This window comes from Bolinopsis microptera, chromosome 8, assembly GCF_026151205.1.
Source record: "Bolinopsis microptera isolate Bmic1 chromosome 8, MBARI_Bmic_1.0, whole genome shotgun sequence".
In the NCBI taxonomy this organism is placed as follows: Eukaryota; Metazoa; Ctenophora; class Tentaculata; order Lobata; family Bolinopsidae; genus Bolinopsis; species Bolinopsis microptera.
The window spans coordinates 5,487,956-5,509,477 of record NC_087079.1 but is presented as its reverse complement, the minus strand read 5'-3'; the positions used below and the strand labels follow the sequence as shown (position 1 = coordinate 5,509,477).

Here is a 21,522-nt window from a genome sequence, read left to right as displayed (position 1 = left end):
AACAATTTTTGGTACCAAATTTATCAAAATCGGAAAAACAATGTTGTGCCAACTCATGGTGCTTATTACCTGAGGACCCCAGGCTATTATGTTCATAAAGATTTGGCGGAATGACAGGCTGAGCGCGGCCCAGTAAGGTGCTTATTGTATCATTCACATAGCCATGTGTATACGCGTACTGCGTGACGCGCTTGTTTCACAACTCCGGCGGTCGCGCGCTACTGCAAGCGAGAGGGCTCTGGTTAGAGCAAATTGTATCACGTGGTGACGCCCACTGTCGCTTCACTATAGTAGAGTTTCAACGATACAGGGGGAGCCGCGCACCCGTGCGCGGCGGGTCATACAACGTATGACAAGGCGCTTAGTATTGAGTAAATAAACTAAATTAAAAATAATCTTGTCAGTTGTTAAATATGGACTGACCCAGCGCTCGCTACTTCGGAGCACTCGCCTCGGGCTATATATTTCGAGAAGAAATTGGCGCGAGCTACTTCGAAGACTAGAAATTTAAACAAATAACATTTGTCGGTTAAAATTCAACTTTATGGTTTATTATTTGAATTAGTGCACAAATTTACATTATTCGAATAGTCAAATTAAAAAATAAATTAAAAATTCATTCATCATGATCTATGTCTGTGTTTGAGTTATTGTAAATTGTAAATCAAACAATGCAATATCATTTCCAAAATTTGTAAATCATTAAGCTGATTAAAACTTTTGTTAGAGTACTTAAAAATGCAAAGCAATTCACATCAATGTGTTTGTTTCAATGTTAGGAGTTACATAATTTTTTTGGTTTTCCAGTTTAGTTGCTTTGTAGTTGGGATTAGTGGATCCTCCATTTAAGGTGACAACCAATTCATCATTTGATGTTTGAGTACGAACGAAACCATACTTGATACTAAAGTATTAAAATATTCTGATACATGTTCTGAAAATTGTATATGTATATGATAATTTGACCATTGTTAATGATCTGGCCCGGCGCGCGCTACTTCGTAGCACTTGCCATCGGGCCATAACATTTCGAGAAGAAAGCGGCGCGCGCTACTTCGAAGAAATTTAGACGAGTAACATCCGTCAATATGATAATGAATAATCAATTACAAGCTACCCGGTATCCCGTAATTCTGCGTTTCTTGGATCTTTGGGATCGATCCAGCAAACATTAAGGGCAAAATATAAATTGTAGTCCTTACTCCTTTCACCATAAGAGCACGGGATTGCTTTTCTTGTGCTCCAGTTTCTTCTTTACATCTGGTCACATCTGCATGAGGTGTGAGGCATTAGGCAGTAGCTTATAACATGGGTGAAACAGGACACCACACGTGTACAATCTCAGCCGCGCCGTATCATAGCAGTTAATAGTTCAAATTGCATGGTGTCCTGGACAACCAAATCATATAGATTACCTGAAGTGGGATGCGCTTGATGTGCTGAGTACGTAAGATCATGCATGCGCTTACATTCGAACGTTTGAGTGAACAAAGAGCTTTATATTGCGATTAGATATTTCTGAATGCTATCACTAATCACTTTTTCTATTTTCAAGCACCAGATAATAATTTTAGGGCGTCCACGGACGCCTGGACGCCCTCAATAGCCGCCTCTGCTGCCCACAATGAGGGGCCATAATTGTTTCAATTATGTAACTACATAGAATTATTGTTATTATTATTTTGCTAAATCATCAGTATCACTGTTCCCGATCTGCAAAACTTCATTGTTTGCACTTATTCCTGTATTTATTCGCTGACGGAAAACAACTTGAAGCTTGGAAATCAGGATCTCTTTGACAGCTTGATTTAATTTTTGTTCTCACATTTTGACTCTAATTCAGGGTTCAAGCCTTCTTCGAAATTTTAGAACAGGTTGATATTTATGAAACACAAAGTTGCTTGGTTTAATTAACTCCCACTCTCAGTAATATTAACCAGCTTCTTTCAATTGGTGACTTCAATTCTAATAATAAGTATAACTCGTGCAAGTCCGAAATGGGCCGTGTGCTGCTTCTAGTAAGTACATGTGACAATGCATATCAGCACACTGTTGGCTTTCTTAGAGACCTAATGAGTACCAAGCGGAAATCATGATCAATTCTAATAATAGTTGACTAACTACTGAGAGTCATCAATTGAAAGGGGCTTTGTAATATTCTATTGATTTCATACTGAATTATCATAGAAAGCTACATTTGTGTATTACTATTTCATCATGGTCCTGGTGCTGGCCAAAGAAGTCTTAAGTAGGGTGTACTGAACATTTTTTGTATTTGTTTCTACTTTTCTAAAGATGAATTTAAAGCTAATATCAGTATATTCTTAGTACAGGAGCAAAAATGGTGAAGGCATTCAATCAGAAGGAGAGCAAGCGTATGACGTGTCACAAGAAGTACAAGATCAGAAAGAAGGTCCGTGAACACAACAAGAAGCTTGCTAAAACTATGAAGAACACCAACAAAAAGAAGAAGACCATTGACGGAAGCATTCCTAATCTTGCCCCATTTAAGGAAGAACTGCTTCTTGAAGCTTTGAATCAGACTGAAGCTAAAAATGAGCTGAAAAAGCAGAGAAAGAAAAAACCCCTAATTGTTGTGCAAAAGCCTAAAGCTCAGACTACTCCAGTTGCAGCAGCAAAATCAGTCTCTGCTCATGTGACAATCTCTCAGTGCGACATCATTGTTTGGGTGATTGATATTCGCAGCCCTATGGAATGCTTCTGTGACAAAACCTTTTCAGAACTCTCAAGTGCTGACAAATCAGTTGTTTTTGTTTTAAATAAAGTTGATCTTGTGCCAAAGTCTGTTGCTCATCAATGGTTTGTTATGAATTACTTAATTCTTATGATTTTCTAATCTTGAGAATCTACTCTGATTAATTTTTAATTTACTCACAACAGAAATCCTCCTCTGGGTTACTGATCCAAAGTTACAAATACTACTGTATACTATTATGTTTGAACCATGTTCTATGAATTATTTCAGGTTCTCTAGATATCAGGTAAAATACAAGCTAATATTTTAATTTTACAGGTACTCAGTTTACAGCAAGAAAGCTCCTACATTTGTGTTAAAAAGCACAGAAATCATGCTTACAGAGTGTGAGCAGATAATATCAGCTTATAAAGCAACTCTCGCCAGGTTTGGTGGGGCAAAACCATTCCTGTCACACCTCAAACAGATTCCTTCTACAGAAGGTTTGTGGAATTTTGAAAAAAAGTATATTTTTTAGATGCTATGATGTAAGGTACCATGAGAATCTGTAAACATTTGATCATGTTTTTCTAAGTATGACATGCTCAAAATGTGACCTATTTTATAATAATCGTTATATTTCAGAACAGAAGATTGGTATTATTGGGGGTCCTCAAGTTGGCAAATCTTCCGTTGTCAGCACAATTCTGAAGCAATGCGGTAGAACAAAAGCTAAGAGAAGCACCATGACAAAGCTCAGTGACAATCTCAAACTGGTCACTATGCCAGGTAACCGACTTTTAAAAGCCGCCAAACAAAAGCTAATACATTCAATATTGTCTAAACGTCTCCATTAGTTCCCATTTAGATGATTTTTAGTCCCCATTAGTCCCCAAAAGTCTCCATTAGTCCCCATTTAGATTTATCCTACTCTTATCTTGGACAAAACATCTCGATCGTATCGTTCTTAAACTAACTTGAAAACCATAAATAACTGTCAAAAATTCTGGGGACTTATGGGGACAAATGGTGAATTACGTCAACGAGTTGACCTCTAGTCCCCACGATTTTTAGTCCCCATTAGTCCCCAAAAGTCTCCATTAGTTCCCATTTAGATGATTTTTAGTCCCCATTAGTCCCCAAAAGTCTCCATTAGTCCCCATTTAGATTTATCCTACTCTTATCTTGGACAAAACATCTCGATCGTATCGTTCTTAAACTAACTTGAAAACCATAAATAACTGTCAAAAATTCTGGGGACTTATGGGGACAAATGGTGAATTACGTCAACGAGTTGACCTCTAGTCCCCACGATTTTTAGTCCCCATTAGTCCCCAAAAGTCTCCATTGGTAGTCATTACCCCCCCCCCCCTATTATACTTATTTCTGTTTTCCTAAAATGATAAAAGATCCTACTAAATGAAGAATTTCAGCATTTACAAATTTACGTACATGCTGTATAATGTATATGGGCAATTCCACCGTGACGGACACCACGATTTTGCTGTTTTTTAAAGTTCAAACGAATGTTGTACTCGAGATGTTGTTTATTTATCAGCTCCAACTGTTTATTAGTCCACATTTAACCTTTCTACAGGTTGTGTGAAAATTTCAGACCCATACTATTATTACTTTCTGAGATAGCACCCCTGTGACGGACGTGACGTAAATATGACACTTTTTTTGGGTGTCTACTCAGATGGTACCCAAATTTATCTCAAAAAGTTATCTATTGTATCTAATTTGGAATTACAATGATAGAAGAAGGTTTAGGGATGTCTGAGATGCCATTTTCTTAGAGATTGCTCAATTTTTGTTTGCGTGGCGCCATTTTCAAATTGTGACAGACGTGACTGTGACGGACACACGTTTTTTTTCAATTTTTCCAAACCTTCCACTCGACACTTTTATCTTGTTCAGTGACATCTACTCTGTATTCATGCCAATTTTTAGGCCTCAAATACCCCCAAGAGGTCTGCAACAGCCAAAATCGTCCATTTTGGGCATACGCTAGGGTATCAGTCTAGGGGCATCAATTATTTCTTTACTTGAACAAATTTATAACTCTGGTAAAACATTCATCACTGTTCAACGCATCATACTGTTGAGACCATATCCTAAAAGTTTCATTACTTTAGTGTTTAAAATGTGGAAGATATTGAATTTTTACTTCAAAAATATGCGAAAATAGGGTTAAGTCCATTTTTTGTGCCTTTTACCTCTGAAAAAGTTGTAAGCAAATAAAATGGCAAAAAATCAGTAAATTAAATTATTGAATTGCATATGATGTTCTTTGATAGTCTAGTCAACATAATCAACACAATCCAATCTTATTTGACTTCTATTTGTCTTGATTTTAGTCAAAATAATGGAAATATGGATAAAAATGGCTAAAAGTGAGCCGTATGCCCATATATGGGCATATACAAAATTATACATAACTCGGTCATTTTCTGTCCAATTTTTGATTTGACGACATAGTTTTGTTGAGGACGGCCTCAGCTTTAAGAAAAAATGCCTTTAAAGTCTGTTTAAAGATTTTTTGGAGCATTTTCAAAAAAATGTGACGGACGCGACAAGTTGGGACCCCCCTTACAAAATTTTTTTCTTAAAAGATACAAGCCTGATAATTTCTACGGTACTCCCTTACCTTCAGAAGAGATAGGTTACAGTGGTTTTTTGAATATAAATAGCACTATGTGGCTCAGAAAAAACTTTTTTGCTTAATTTTGTGACGGACGTGACACCATCTTTGTGGAAATTTTTTAGAAAAAGTATTTGAGTAACGGTTTTGAAACTTTGCATAGCTCTCATTCTTATGCATATGCCTAAGTATATGGAATTTCATAGAGAAATATTGCTGCATACCCAAACTATGGCCCTTTGAAAATTTGAACGATTTTTTTCATTTCCGAGTAGTGTTCCTTTGAATGAGAAAAATCAAAAGTTAACGCAATATGAAACAAAAAACTTTTGTTGACTTGTAAGGTTAAGAGTCTAATGAACATATTTTAACCAAAATTAGGTGCCTATCTTAACATTTTTCATTTTCACCAAGTGGAACCTTACCGTGGAATTGCCCATATATAAGAAACTGTTTATTTTCTTATCATGGATTTCACTTCACTCCTATTTCATAGATTCCTACTCTCCCCTTATCTCAGGTTTAATAGAGATGGAGTACAAAGGGCTGCTAAACGTGCTACACAATATACACAACTTTATGAACTACCCCACTGAAGTAATGATGGCTCTAGCACAGTGTATCAGTAAACAAGATGCCATGTTCCATTTCACTCTACCTGATTACAGCCATCCCGAGGGTTTGACAGATGCTCTTGCAGTGAGGTTTGTACTCATTAGACTGATTGGTGGTTTGGGGAAAATGTAGTTTGGGGATCATTGAAATTTCCTGTTTATCACTTAAATCATAAAAATTTGATAGCAAAGTTAAAGATGGCAATGATCATCCGCAAAGTTACAACAATATGAATTTTGAATTATAATATGTCAGTCACTAACGTAGTACATTTTACGATGCCCTAAACATTACAGGAAGTTTTATCAAAAAAACATTCCACGATTATAGGGCATTATATCTAAAACTATACTCTCTCAGGTTCAATCTGTACTGCAAAAAAGAGACTGACCACGAAGCAGTGGGACGACTGGTTCTTAAAAGGTTCCGAGATAAGAAAATAAAGTTCTGCGTTGTGTGTGAAAATGGGATTGCTGGCGGAGTAATTCCCGAGGAACAGATTCAGGATGTTCACAGATTGATGTTCGACGGTGACGCACTCAGACTTAACTCTTCTGAGGTGACTTTGGTTTTCTTTAATAATGCTAAATATCTAATACAGTATAAGATTATAAATATCCGTGATTGGTATATCGTTCAACTTGCTGAGTGCTGATTCCGATTGTTTTTGATATTATTATGTATATTATAATATGATACTAGTGAAGGTCGTGGTTACAGCCCGTTAACAAGCTTTCCACACAGCTAAACATAGAGATAACGAAGACAGAGAAGAAGAAGAAGTTTAATGATATGGATATTGATGAGGGTATAGAAGAGGAAGATGAGGAAGAAGATGGAGATGAAAGTGAGCTTGATGACGAGGAAGAAATGTGTTAACTGTTATATTGTTATGTTGAAAAGGGCCTTCAAGAATTTTAATATTCAAGCCGTACGCAGTTTTTAAACTTTTAAACTTTTTTCATTTCCGATTCCAGCTGAAACGCGTTTTACCAAGACCTGAGTTTCTAAGTTTGTCGTAATTTTATCCGATGGCTTGTATTAATTTATTCTCTTATTCGTTCAACTGTTAATGTCTTTCTTGCCATGCTTCCAGCTCAGTATTCAATACGGATAATCAAGTAAAAACTAAAACGATCAAACATACTTTATTAATACAAATTTGTGTGACACCTAATCCCAGTTCCTTACATCTCAAAACCCTATAATCACGACCTCACCATCCAGGTAATGAAACAACAGTAACAACCACCACAATGACATGACGTAATGAGTGATAATCACACACGTGGCGTCTCCAACCTCCTCTTCTGGTACATAGTCCTCAGCTTAACGGGTGTAGCCTACGTCATCCTCAACCTCAGTTACCACAGCGAAGAGAAAGAGTTCGAACACACGGGCTTCAACCTAGCAGGCAATGACACCATCGCAGTGGAGGAACAAGGCCAGTTAGTTGAGGTGGAATCCACCGAGCAGAAACCCTACTATACCTTCATAGTGTTCGTGATAACAGCGCCAGATCACACCCCGCACCGTGAAGTAATCAGGAAGAAGAGCTGGGCGGGGTACCGGTGGCTTGAAGATGATGGGACTGAGATAGACAGGTGGAAGTATGTGTTTGTAGTGGGTAAGACGGAGAGTGCAGAGACAATGGGTAAGCTAGAGGCGGAGATTGAGATGTATCAGGACATGATCATGGCGGATGAGCTGGATAGTTATCATAACCTTGTGTTGAAGGTTCTGTGGTTGTTGCAGTACTCTGTGGATACTTATAACTTTTCCTTCTTAGTCAAGACGGATGATGATAGTTTCATTAATATTAAGCTGCTGAACAGGTACCTCCACGAGCAGCTGAACAGTAATTCGGGCGGTAAAATGTTCTTTGGAGGCGCAAGAACGAACCGGCAGCCCGTTCTGCGGCGTGGCAGATACGGTGTTGGTAAGGAACTGTGGGATCCAGATACATACCCTCCGTACTGCAGTGGCAGCGGGTATGTGCTATCATTTGATACTGTCCAGGAACTTAAGTCAGTGTGGGACACGGGGGTTCAGCCTTTGTTTTATGTCGAGGACGCGTTCATGGGGACCCTGGCCTATCATTCAGGGAAAATAGAAGTGTCTACCATCAGGGGATTTTATTGGCATCAGAAATATGGGTGTAGTAATAAGCAGGCCCTGCTGATGCATTACGTTAAGCTTGACCAAATGGAGGAGTTTATGGAAAAGTATGAACAGGGGGTAGCTTATTGTTAGCGTTTAGTTAGAGCTACATCTGGTAGAGTTTTTATTTTAGATTTTAGAGAGAGTTATAGAATGTTAAAAACGTTTTACTGTATCATGTTCACCGACACCACTCACCAATTATTGTTGTTCTCTTTTTTTTTCAAATATACATATTTGTATATAATATATATAATATACAAATATGTTTATTTGAAAAAATATATATATACGTATATTGTATATTACACTAGTTGTGTTTTTACCGAACTTTAATATCAGTTTCATGAACTTGTTTTGTGCCTTTTTATCTTGGATTTGTATTTTTCTAATACGATCTTATTAAAATATCTGTTGTTCTTGAACAGTGAACATGGCGCATAAATGCTTTGGCCAATCGTGACTATTTTGTTAATGCTATATTATTATTAATATTAATTGGGTTACTTTACTTCACATGAAAATTAACTTATTTATATCTCCAGTTTTTGATCTCACTGATTCCTATTAATTGTTCAAGATAAAGTAGATGATCAGATGTTGACCGGATGTTATTAAGTTAAATTTAATTGATATGTTTTTTTCCCGCAGTAATGTGTACAGTTAAAGGAACCAAATCCCAGTTATTTTTGGTACTTCTTATTTCGTTTTTTTCCGTATTGCTGTGCTTATGATGTTTTAGTAATTCCTGATCAAGTTAATGTGTGGTAAACGATATGAAGCAAATTAACTAATTAGCAAATTAACTAATTAACTAATTAGCAAATTAACTAATTAGCTAATTCAATTCGGGCTTTTATTTGAATCCTTGACAAAAATTCTATTCCCTTCTAAATGATATAACAAACACATAATTGTTGATCTTAAATTTAATAGAATAATATTCAATATAAAGGGGGGGGGGGGGGGTGTCACGTCCGTCTATGTCCGCTTGTCTCATAGAATCCAAAAAGGACAGGACATAGGCGGACATAGGCGGACATAGGCGGACATAGACGGACATAGGCGGACATTGGCGGACATAGACGGACATTAGCGGACATTAATGGACACCTAAATTGCTAAATAAAATGTTCAATTTTTGCTGTTATAGGGGGGTCATGTTTTTTGTCCGTTCGGTACCCTATATTTTCAAAACGGACAAAAAATAGAGCGGACAAAAACGGACAAAAATGGACAAAAACGGACTAAAATGTAAATAACATTTAGATGCTTCCTCCTCCTACTCTTCCTCCTCCTCCTGGGTCTTCCTGATCTTCCTCAGTCCTCTTCCTCCTCCCCTCCTCAGTCCTCCTCCTACTCCTCCTCCTCGTCCTCAGTCCTCCTCATCAGTCCTCAACAGTCCTCCCCAGTCCTCCTCCTCCTCAGTCCTCCTCCCCAGTCCTCCTCCTCCTCTTCATTCTCCTCCTCGTACTCCTCAGTCCTCCTCAGTCCTCCTCCTCATCCTTCTCCTCAGTCCTCCATCCTCCTCCTCAGTCCTCCCCCAGTCCTCCTCCTCCTCCTCCTATTCAGTCCTCCTCCTCCTCCTCCTCCTCAGTCCTCCTCCTCCTCTTCTCTCTCAGTCATCTTCCGCAGCCATCCTCCTCAGTCCTCCTCAGCCCTCCTCCTCAGTCCTCCTCCTCTTGGGTCCTCCTCCTCCTCTTCATCCTCCTCCTCTTCCTCCTCGGTCCTCAGTCCTCCTCCTCAGTCCTCCTTCTCATCCTTCTCATCAGTCCTCCTCCTCCTCAGTCCTCTCCCAGTCCCCCTCCTTCTCCTCCTCCTATTCAGTCCTCCTCCTGATCCTCCTCCTCCTATTCAGTCCTCCTCCTGATCCTCCTCCTCCTCAGTTCTCCTCAGTCCTCCTTCTCATTTCTCCTAAGTCCTCCTCCTGAGTCCTCCTCCTCCTCTTCCTCCTGAGTCCTCCTCCTGCGTCCTCCTCCTCCTCCCTCTCAGTCATCCTCCTCAGCCATTCTCCTCAGCCATCCTCTTCAGCCATTCTCCTCAGTACTCCTCAGTCCTCCTCCTTCTCAGTCATCGTCAGTCCTCCTCCTCAGTCCTCCTCAGTCCTCCTCCTCCTCCTGGGTCCTCCTCCTGGGTCTTCCTGATCCTCCCCAGTCCTCTTCCTCCTCCCCTCCTCAGTCCTCCTCCACCGTTCGGTACCCTATATTTTCAAAACGGACAAAAAATAGAGCGGACAAAAACGGACAAAAATGGACAAAAACGGACAAAAATGGAAATAACATTTAGATGCTTCCTCCTCCTACTCTTCCTCCTCCTCCTCCTGGGTCTTCCTGATTTTCCTCAGTCCTCTTCCTACTCCTCCTCCTTGTCCTCAGTCCTCCTCATTAGTCCTCAACAGTCCTCCCCCTCCCCAGTCCTCCTCCTCCTCCTCCTGAGTCCTCCTCCTGGGTCCTCCTCCTCCTCTTCATCCTCCTCCTCCTCCTCCTCAGTCCTCAGTCCTCCTCAGTCCTCCTCATCCTTCTCCTCAGTCCTCCCTCCTCCTTAGTCCTCCCCCAGTCCCCCTCCTCCTCCTCCTCCTATTCAGTCCTCCTCCTCCTCCTCCTCCTCCTCCTCAGTCCTCCTCCTTCTCAGTCCTCCTCAGTCCTCCTCCTTCTCCTCCTGAGTCCTCCTCCTCCTCCTCCTCCTCTTCCCTCTCAGTCATCCTCCTCAGCCATCCTCCTCAGTCCTCCTCAGTCCTCTTCCTCAGTCCTCCTCCTCCTGGGTCCTCCTCCTCCTCCTCTTCATCCCTCCTCCTCTTCCTCCTCGGTCCTCAGTCCTCCTCCTCATCCTTCTCATCAGTCCTCCTCCTCCTCAGTCCTCTCCCAGTCCCCCTCCTTCTCCTCCTCCTATTCAGTCCTCCTCCTCCTCCTTCTCCTCAGTTCTCCTCAGTCCTCCTTCTCATTTCTCCTAAGTCCTCCTCCTGAGTCCTCCTGCTCCTCTTCCTCCTGAGTCCTCCTCCTGAGTCGTCCTCCTCCTCTTCCTCCTGAGTCCTCCTCCTGAGTCCTCCTCCTCCTCCCTCTCAGTCATCCTCCTCAGCCATCCTCCTCAGCCATCCTCCTCAGTACTCCTCAGTCCTCCTCCTTCTCAGTCATCGTCAGTCCTCTTCCTCAGTCCTCCTCAGTACTCCTCCTCCTTCTGGGTCCTCCTCCTCTTCCTCCTCCTTCTGGGTCTTCCTGATCCTCCCCAGTCCTCTTCCTTCTCCCCTCCTCAGTCCTCCTCCTACTCCTCCTCCTCGTGCTTAGTTTTCCTCATCAGTCCTCAACAGTCCTCCTCCTCCCCAGTCCTCCTCCTCCTCCTGGGGCCTTTTCCTGGGTCCTCCTCCTGGGTCCTCCTCCTCCTGGGTCCTCCTCCTCCTGGGTCCTCCTCCTCCTGGGTCCTCCTTCTCCTCCTCAGTCCTTCTCCTCCTCCTCCTCAGTCCTCTTCCTCCTCCTCCTCCCTCTCAGTCATCCTCCTCAGCCATCCTCCTCAACCATCCTCCTCAGTCCTCCTCAGTCCTCCTTCTGGGTCCTCCTCCTCCTCCTCCTCCTGGGTTTTCCTGATCCTCCTTCTTCCTCTCAGTCATCCTCCTTAGTCATCCTCCTCAGTCATCCTCCTCAGTCATCCTCCTCAGCCATCCTCCTCAGCCATCCTCCTCAGCCATCCTCCTCAGTACTCTTCAGTACTCTTCAGTCCTCCTCCGTCTCAGTCCTCCTCAGTCCTCCTCCTTAGTCCTCCTCCTCCTGAGCTAATGTCCACCAATGTCCGTCCGAGTCCGCCAATGTCCGTCCGGGTCCGAAAATGTCCGTCCGTGTCCGCCAATGTCCGTCTGTGTCCGCCAATGTCCGTCCTCCTCCTCCCCAGTCCTCCTCCTCCTCCTGGGGCCTTTTCCTGGGTCCTCCTCCTCCTGGGTCCTCCTCCTCCTGGGTCCTCCTTCTCCTCCTCAGTCCTTCTCCTCCTCCTCCTCAGTCCTCTTCCTCTGCTTCCTCCTCCTCCTCCCTCTCAGTGATCCTCCTCAGCCATCCTCCTCAGCCATCCTCCTCAGTCCTCCTCAGTCCTCCTCCTGAGTCCTCCTCCTCCTCAGTCATCCTCCTCAGTTCTCCTCCTCCTCCACCTAGGTCCTCCTTCTGGGTCCTCCTCCTCCTCCTCCTCCTCCTGGGTCTTCCTGATCCTCCTTCTCCCTCTCAGTCATCCTCCTCAGTCATCCTCCTCAGTCATCCTCCTCAGCCATCCTCCTCAGCCATCCTCCTCAGCCATCCTCCTCAGTACTCTTCAGTACTCTTCAGTCCTCCTCCGTCTCAGTCCTTCTCAGTCCTCCTCCTGAGTTCTCCTCCTCCTGAGCTAATGTCCACCAATGTCCGTCCGGGTCCGCAAATGTCCGTCTGTGTCCGCCAATGTCCGTCCGAGTCCGCCAATGTCCGTCCGTGTCCGCCAATGTCCCAAAAAACACGTCCGTTGTCTCATAGAATCCAAAAAGGACAGGACATAGGCGGACATAGACGGACATGACACCCCCCCCTATAAAGATCTCCCTTTTAAGTTGTACTACATAGTACATTACCCACACAATACTACATAGTACATTACCCACATCACTGTAACAACTATATTGTACTACATAGTACATTACCCACATCACAAGTTGTACTATATAGTACATAGTACATTACCCACACAGTACATTGCCCACATTACCCACATCACTGTAACAACTATATTGTACCCCCAGCATTATACACCAGATATTACCACCATGATAAGCAGTGAGGGCGCTGTGCAACAACTCATAGAGTCAAATGAACAGGTGGGTCCTGTTAAATGTGAATTTCATCAATACTACCTGTCATACATACTCCTGATTCCTGAAGTTAAACAACTACATACCATTCAAGATACTTATAAATAGTTCTAGTAACTTACTTTATACTTATGTGACCTATGTTGTGTTGTTATCACCTTATGGTCAAAAGATGTGACCCCATATTAAATCCATGAAACTATTAAATCCATGAAAATATTAAATCCATGAAACTTAATAATTAAAGTATTAAATAAAGTATTAAACTTTATTTAAAACTGTTACCAGGTGTTAGTGCTACACTTCACAGCGACCTGGTCGGAGCCCTGTAAGACTGTTGCTGCTTCTCTGGGTGTTCTTTCCCAGAAGTACCCTGGACTCACTGTTCATCAGGTTAGATATTTGGTGTTGACTGGTGACAGATATTAACCAATCAGTTGTCTAGGTTTTCTAGAAAAATTGTCTAGATTTTCTAAAAAAGTTTGTCTTTATTCTCTTGATGATTCACTTATTTTGATACGATTTTATCGTAGTCAGTTGCATTGAAATGTCGATTCAAGTAACTACTAGAAAAATGGATTTATTTTTCGTGATGCAGTATAATAGCGTTCGCTAATGAGGCGAAAGAAAAACAGAAGTTGTTTTAGTCAAGTTATAAGGTCACAAAGAAGTAGACCTTTCAAATATTTATTTATCTCGTAATTTGCCTACAATTTGAGGATACTGTTAACGGTCACTGACCATATTTAATCGTTACAAGGAAATCTAAACTTGTGTTTAAGATTGGTTATACTTTTTTCTGTAAAATAAAGGGCTAGTACGGTAAGAGCTTATAACTTAGTGATTTACCGTGTATGCGAGAGTGGGCCTCTGCTGCTCGTCTGCTGTGTAACAAATCTGTAAGGTTATTATTCTATTCACCAATGTCCAATATGTAATAATATAACCAACACTTAGAAAAATCAGAATTCACTCTTCTTCGGCCTTGTTTCGGACTGTTCGGGCACAAAAGTAGGACTATAAATGTTTGAACATACAATTTACTTTATATCAGAACGACAATTTGTCATGTTTGTGGTTAAAAATGTATTATGAATTACTGATGAGCACTGCATATTTTTGTACATTTTCTAAGTCAAGGATATCGGGACATTTTCTCCCAGATCCTAAGTTGCAGACATTATCCGCTGATGATCATATAATAACTTATCATATAATAACTTACGTATCTATATCTGAGAAGTTGAAAGAAAATCGTATATTTAGATCTCGAAATATATGCCCAATATATGCCTCGGTACCACTGCAAACCACCGATTTGGAGACATTTTCTTGTGTTTGAAGTGATATCTCAAATTTGCAACATAGAAATTTACCCAAACTTGTATATAATGTCAGTCTCATAATTATCTTATTATCTGGCAAGTAAATCGTATGGTAAGATCTGGGAGAACATTTTCTAAGTAATTTTTAAAAACGATTGATTTTCGGCAATTTGGAACAGTACAGATTTGGCGGAAAAAAATCGTATATTTAGATCTGGAGATATATTCCTGCGTTCCGCGACGAACCGCCAATATGGGATATTTTCTTGTGTTTGAAGTGATATCTCAAATTTGGCACATAGAAATTCGCCCAAACTTGCAGAGATTATCTGTCCTATTGCCATAATACAAGATCTGGAAAGTTTCAAGAAAATCGTATATTTCGACTTTCGTCAAATATTGTCCCGCGAAACAAATGGAACGGAAAGTCCAAGTCATGATGGTATTGTCCGCTTTTCTGTCGTTATTATATTCATTGCTACAGAGCTTCTCCTTAATTTATCCGAAAATTACGATTACAAAATTTTTATAAACACACAGTTTGTAGTTATCATCCCAACTTAGACTTACAAAGTGACAGTGCCTTATTTTATTACTTTTGTATTTATTGTATTAAGTAGAACAACAGCCATACGATTCTTGGCGGAGTTTCCACGAATTCGATTCACTTCCTATTTCGAGAACAATCCATTAGGCTCTAATGACGTGTTCAAACAGAGTACTGCTGTAGTGGTTGTAGTTAACAATGCAATGGGATAAGTCAGACTACACATGTACGGTTAATGTTCTGTATGGTTGTCACAGAATTACTCGTGGATACAGTACAGAAAACTCTAACTCGATAATAGACTGGTGCAGTCAAGGAGGTGGTCCGCTTATTGCGTGGTGGCCGTAAAGATACCCACTTCTAAACCTCTCAATAGGTTCAATAGGTTCAATTAAACTGAAATTTATGAACTATTAACAGTATTAATAACTGTATCTCTTGCTGAACTTTCATATTGTTTCAGGTTGATACAGAGAAGGTATCGAAGTTTAGTGAAACGAACAACATTGACTCAGTTCCGACATGCCTGTTTTACCTCAAGAAAGAGCTCAAGGTTTTTGGAACTTTTGAATTCTGTTTGCAACGTTTCTTTGTGTTTATGCTGTCCTAAATCTGATCTGGAGCACGCTTGCTTACTATATAGTTTCTATGACTAGAGCGCTGTTCTGATAATATATTTTATCTTTTGATTAGGGTATACTATCGTGGTTCTGTATCGTTCATTCGTGTACGGCGACACGTGCCGTAATAAATTGGCCCGGTCACACTCTAATTTCACTGTGAAAGCGCGTAACGCGCGCTATAATTTACTTTGTATGTCAACATTTTACACGTATGGTTTTTATGCGCGCGTTTAGATCAGAATCTTTTAACGAGATGGATAAAATTGAATTTCATTCATAGTCCAGTCATTTAAGGGGGGGGGGGGGGGGGGGGGGGGGGGGGGGGGGGGGGGGGGGGGGGGGGCCAATGGGTATTTTTTTTGTGAAACTTGATTTCGAGATAGCAATTGACCAACAAACTAAGACCAGTGACCGAACTTTTGAGGGGGTCCCGGACCCCAACCGCCAAACGGTGCGCGCATGGCAGCCACGCCCATATTTGGTCCAAATTAGGCCCAATTTAGCCAAATACCCTGAACATGCCCAAAACCAAGGTTTATGGTGCTCTACTTGTAGCTAGTGGTCTCCTGAACTCGTATATGAAATTTCATCAAGATTGGACAAAAAATGACTGAGTTATAAGCCAAAAACCATATGCCCATATTTGGGCATACGCACCAAATTTGGTAGATTTCGGCCCATAAATTGGTCAAATATCAATATTTTTGAATGAAACTTACTTTATATGAAAGGTAAGCCTAAACTACATATTACATACATGTTACATGGCGAGATCTCCATCCAAAAGGATTAGTCTGCGTCGACTGCGTCATTACTTTGTATTATACAACTTCGGCGGGTAACATTTCTCCATCCCTTTCGGTCTGCAGCTAATCTTCTCATACAATCAATCGTGAGTCCATTACGATCCAATCTCTGCTCAGCATCCTCAATGAATACATCATTTAAGCTCTTCCTAGGCCTGCCTCTTGATCTCTTCCCATGCTTGGGTTTCCATTCAAGTAAATAGTTGGGCAACCGATCTTCAGGCATTCTACTGACATGTCCAAACCAACGCAGCCGTTTTGTTGTTATTATGTCAGCAAGGGCAGTTATTGATGCCCTTCTTAAAACATCCTCATTACTTACTCGATGGAACCACCTCACTCTCAGGATTCTTCTTAAGCAGTACTGATGGAAAGACTCCAATCTTCTTGTCTGCACTTGAGTCGTGTTCCATATCTCACATCCATAGGTCAGAATGGTAAGAACAGCTGCGATGTAGATTCGCACTTTGTTGTTAATGCTTATGTTCTTATTCTTCCAAATGTTGTTGAGTTGGTTAAAAGCTCCGGTTGCTTTTCCAATCCTGACACTTATTTCTTTATCAATCTTGCCATCTGATGTAATTTTGGCACCCAAATAAGTGAATTGAGTGACCTGCTTTGCAGAGTTTCCATCGACAGTTATATCTATGGTCCTATTCTCTGGGAGTGGGTGCTGCGATGTATCTTTCCCAATGACCATGATCTCTGTTTTCTTTGCGTTCATCTTTAAACCCCCAAGTCCACAGTATTTCGCAATATTGTCCGTAGTTTCTTGCAGTCCTTCAACAGTGTCATCCATTCCTGCGATGTCATCAGCATAGTCAAGATCAATGACACATTTTTCCGGTTGTCTGTCTACATATTATCTGTAAGTTATAGCTTTATATCTGTTTAAATGTGGATACTAAGGCGAAAAAACCACAAAAAATGAACTAAATTGCCCATATCTCGGTTCGCGATATTTGCGGAATTGATCTCATTAAAATTGTAACAACTCAATCAGTTTTCAAAATGTTTGCATGAAATTTTCGAAATCGACTCGAAATCGCATTTCCACCTTATTTTAAATACGGATTTTTGATTTAGGCCTCCAAAAAAATTTGGCGGCCAAATTCTGAATTTTTGTGAGATAATTTTGGAATTTGGCCGCCAAATTTTTTTGGAGGCCTAAATCAAAAATCCGTATTTAAAATAAGGTGGAAATGCAATTTCGAGTCGATTCCGAAAATTTCATGCAAAAATTTTGAAAACTGATTGAGTTGTTACAATTTTAATGAGATCAATTCCGCAAATATCGCGAACTGAGATATGGGCAATTTAGTTCATTTTTTGTGGTTTTTTCGCCTTAGTATCCACATTTAAACAGATATAAAGCTATAACTTACAGATAATATGTAGTTTAGGCTTACCTTTCATATAAAGTAAGTTTCATTCAAAAATATTGATATTTGACCAATTTATGGGCCGAAATCTACCAAATTTGGTGCGTATGCCCAAATATGGGCATATAGTTTTTGGCTCATAACTCAGTCATTTTTCGTCCAATCTTGATGAAATTTCATATACGAGTTCAGGAGACCACTAGCTACAAGTAGAGCACCATAAACCTTGGTTTTGGGCATGTTCAGGGTATTTGGCTAAATTGGGCCTAATTTGGACCAAATATGGGCGTGGCTGCCCTGCGTGCACCGTTTGGCGGTTGGGGTCCGGGACCCCCTCAAAAGTTCGGTCACTGGTCTTAGTTTGTTGGTCAACTACTATCTCGAAATCAAGTTTCACAAAAAAATATCCATTGGCCCCCCCCCCCTTAAGGACAGCTGCCTGCAAATCTTCAGATACTCACGAAACTTTGCACAGACCTTCCCAAAGGTATGAATAAACAATTTTCGGTTGGAGACATTTTTTTTACCGTGGGCAAAACCCAGGAGGGCCACGCCCATATTGACCCAATAACGTAACTGACCCCTTGCTTCTGAAGGTCGTAGAGACTTCAAAATAAGCTTAAACGAAGCCGCATATGCATGTTTATATAAGAGTTATTGATCAACACATGGCCTAAAATCCTTACTTTTCGAGAAATTCGCCAAAAACCATTTTGGGCGTGGCGCTGAGCCCATTTTACTAACTTTTGATAGGATTGTGATAGAGTCTTTGGATAGAGTGCAAAAGAACCGCAATTGGCATATTTATATATGACTTACGAAGAAACATATGCCTTAAAGTGCTTGCTTTTTCAGTTTGTAAGCATTTTAGGGTGCATGTTGCTTCATAAGTTGTATATAAACATGGCCATTCTGCACAATTTGCACTTATTCAAAAATCTCTAGGGCCTTCATAGCTCAATATACCACATACCCGTAGTTTTGCATGATTTCTGGAACCGAAAATCAGTTTTTCGCCAATAACTGAAAAAGCAAGCACTTTAAGGCATATGTTTCTTCGTAAGTCATATATAAATATGCCAATTGCGGTTCTTTTGCACTCTCTCCAAAGACTCTATCACAATCCTATCAAAAGTTAGTAAAATGGGCTCAGCGCCACGCCCAAAATGGTTTTTGGCGAATTTCTCGAAAAGTAAGGATTTTAGGCCATGTGTTGATCAATAACTCTTATATAAACATGCATATGCGGCTTCGTTTAAGCTTATTTTGAAGTCTCTACGACCTTCAGAAGCAAGGGGTCAGTTACGTTATTGGGTCAATATGGGCGTGGCCCTCCTGGGTTTTGCCCACGGTAAAAAAATGTCTCCAACCGAAAATTGTTTATTCATACCTTTGGGAAGGTCTGTGCAAAGTTTCGTGAGTATCTGAAAATTTGCAGATACACCTCCATAAATGTCCATAAATGACTGGACTATCACCTTTGTCATTATTCGTTCAGGTGAAAAGGCTTTTTAGTTGAACTGATTAATTAAAAAAAACATCACAGTCATTCGGCATTAAACTTGGTGACTCATTTCAGGAGACGGTAGCTGGATTAAACGTACCACGTGTTGCTAAAACAGTTGATAAACTGATCACTGATTGTGGTAGTATAGCCCCAGCTGAAGCTCCAATCGAGGATCTGAACTCCCGGTTAAAGCGATTAACGCAGATGGCAAAATGTGTGGCGTTCATTAAAGGCAGTCCACAGGTGCGTATAATTGGTAAGATTTTGTTTGTCGTTCGTTTCTAAAAACTTGAAATTTACTTACAGTTTACTAATTATTAATAACAGTTCAGGTGTTCTGATCCGAGTTAAAAGTTAAATATCGCCTTAAATTACATTAACCTAACATGACCTAAACCCGAACTCAAATTTAACAAAACCCCGAACTCAAGTTTGCGGATATATCCGTTTATTTAGTGTTACATAACCTGTAGTTCACTTTCCTGATATCTCAGGCACCTAGATGTAAGTTTACCAGAGCTCTTATGGAGCTGTTCTCCACGTTGGAGGTAGAGTTTTCCTACTTTGATATCCTTTCTGACAACGACGTTAGAGAGGGACTCAAAACGTTTGGGGAGTGGCCGACTTACCCGCAGGTACTGGACACACCTCGCACTCTATTGTACGCACGTCTACTGCGCTGTGGTTTCATTTTTATCAACAATCGAACTCAAATATAAAACTTGCTGAGATATTTGACATTACTAAGTCTCAGTCTCCCTTCTTAAAGGCGAATACCTGCTAATAGTAATACCTGCTCAGGTGTATAATACCTGTATAATACCTGCTCAGGTGTATAATACTTGTATAATACCTGTCTAATACCTGCTCAGGTGTGGTTAGACGGAGAGTTATGCGGAGGACTGGACATTATAAAGGAGATGCACGAAAACGGGGAGCTTGTCACGACGCTACCTGTCAAACAGTCTCTTAACACTAGACTCAAAAACCTCATCAGCTCTCACAAGGTAATTCTATATTTCCTACCACCGAAAACCTTTGATAGATATTTAATTATTAAGATGCAAATGCTATGTAACCTTTGAAAGAAATAATGAAAGGCTAAAAATCGGCATTTCTTCAGGTCATGCTGTTCATGAAAGGTGATCCTACAGAGCCGAGATGTGGTTTTAGTAAAACTACTGTTGGCATCCTGGCAGAGTATAATGTGGACTACAAAACATTCGATATTCTTACTGATAATGAGGTTGTTATACATATTTTATTGTACATATTTTATTATACATTTTTTTATTAAATACTTTTCAAATTTTACAGAGTACAGCAATAGATGAATATAAAATAGAATCGTTCAAAATATCGCCCCCATCTGTAAAATATGATGGGCACCCCAACACGGTAAACACATAGTGAACTATGTCCGCAGTAACTTGGACCCATTACATCCAATTAATCTAAATCCAAAAATGTATGAAAAACTATTTAATAACAAACAAATCCAGGGTGAATAACTGTGGATATAGAGTCAAAATTGGTATTTCAATACGTCAAATTCCAGATACATTAGATACAGGTCTGATTATATGGTCATTAATGTGTGAGAAGGTGTGCGGGTGAAGTGTGATATGACGTAGAAAGTATAGGAAGGTAGATAAAAAAATTAATAAAACAAAAATAATAATAATATGGGGGGCAAAGAGACTAGGCTAGACTGTTGTTTCACTATCCAATAAACATTTCCATAGATGCTTAGTGACCTCAGCTTTGAAAAGACTAGTAGACACAATCTGTCTTACCTGTAAAGGGAGTCCATTCCACAGTATATGGGTTCTGTAGAAAAATAATATGTTATAGCACTGCTTTGAAACAGTCTCAGATCAATACATATCCGCTAGAATATCTAAATCCTAAATATGTTAGTAAACCCTAATTCACTGTATCAGAGCATTACTACTAATAATCAGCTGATTTAATTGAGATTGTATTCCAGGTGCGGCAAGGTTTAAAGGAGTACTCGGAGTGGCCGACTTATCCTCAGTTATATGTGGACGGTGAACTTCTGGGGGGTTTGGACATTATCAGAGAAATGCACGAGTCAGGTGACCTCAGTGACTCTCTGAAGTGAAATATCTTGAGGGAAATATCTTGAGTGAAATATCTTGAGTGAAATATCTGAAGTTAAATAGTTTGGTGCTATGTGAACTCAAAGCTTGATTGTTCTTACGTTCTTATTATGATGGTCATGACTCATGATATGATCGAAATATTGAAATTGATTTTCTGAAAGTCTTACCCAAAGTTTTGTTTCGAAATATTTGCCGGAAAATGTCCAAATATATAATTGTCCAAATAATTTAATTTATTTACTTCTATGAAAGTTAGTTTAAATCCCTAGTTTTAATGTA

At 40.4% G+C, this 21,522-nt stretch overlaps 2 protein-coding genes across 2 annotated transcripts; both read left to right on the top strand.

Annotated features, from left to right (window-relative positions):
* Window positions 1-2,324: 2,324 nt before the first annotated feature.
* Window positions 2,325-8,950, top strand: LOC134820103 (guanine nucleotide-binding protein-like 3). The gene is made up of 7 exons (XM_063830324.1): window positions 2,325-2,820; window positions 3,035-3,198; window positions 3,341-3,484; window positions 5,860-6,043; window positions 6,315-6,513; window positions 6,699-6,830; window positions 7,215-8,950. The coding sequence occupies exons 1-7, from the start codon at window positions 2,342-2,344 to the stop codon at window positions 8,205-8,207; spliced, it is 2,295 nt and encodes a 764-aa protein (XP_063686394.1). The 5' UTR covers window positions 2,325-2,341; the 3' UTR covers window positions 8,208-8,950.
* A 3,912-nt stretch (window positions 8,951-12,862) lies between these two features.
* On the top strand, window positions 12,863-21,505 carry LOC134820260 (glutaredoxin-3-like). The gene is made up of 8 exons (XM_063830493.1): window positions 12,863-12,933; window positions 13,216-13,320; window positions 15,263-15,352; window positions 19,190-19,360; window positions 19,612-19,752; window positions 19,990-20,124; window positions 20,241-20,363; window positions 21,108-21,505. Exons 1-8 carry the CDS (start codon window positions 12,883-12,885, stop codon window positions 21,240-21,242), a joined length of 951 nt encoding a protein of 316 aa, XP_063686563.1. The 5' UTR covers window positions 12,863-12,882; the 3' UTR covers window positions 21,243-21,505.
* The last annotated feature ends 17 nt before the right edge of the window (window positions 21,506-21,522 follow it).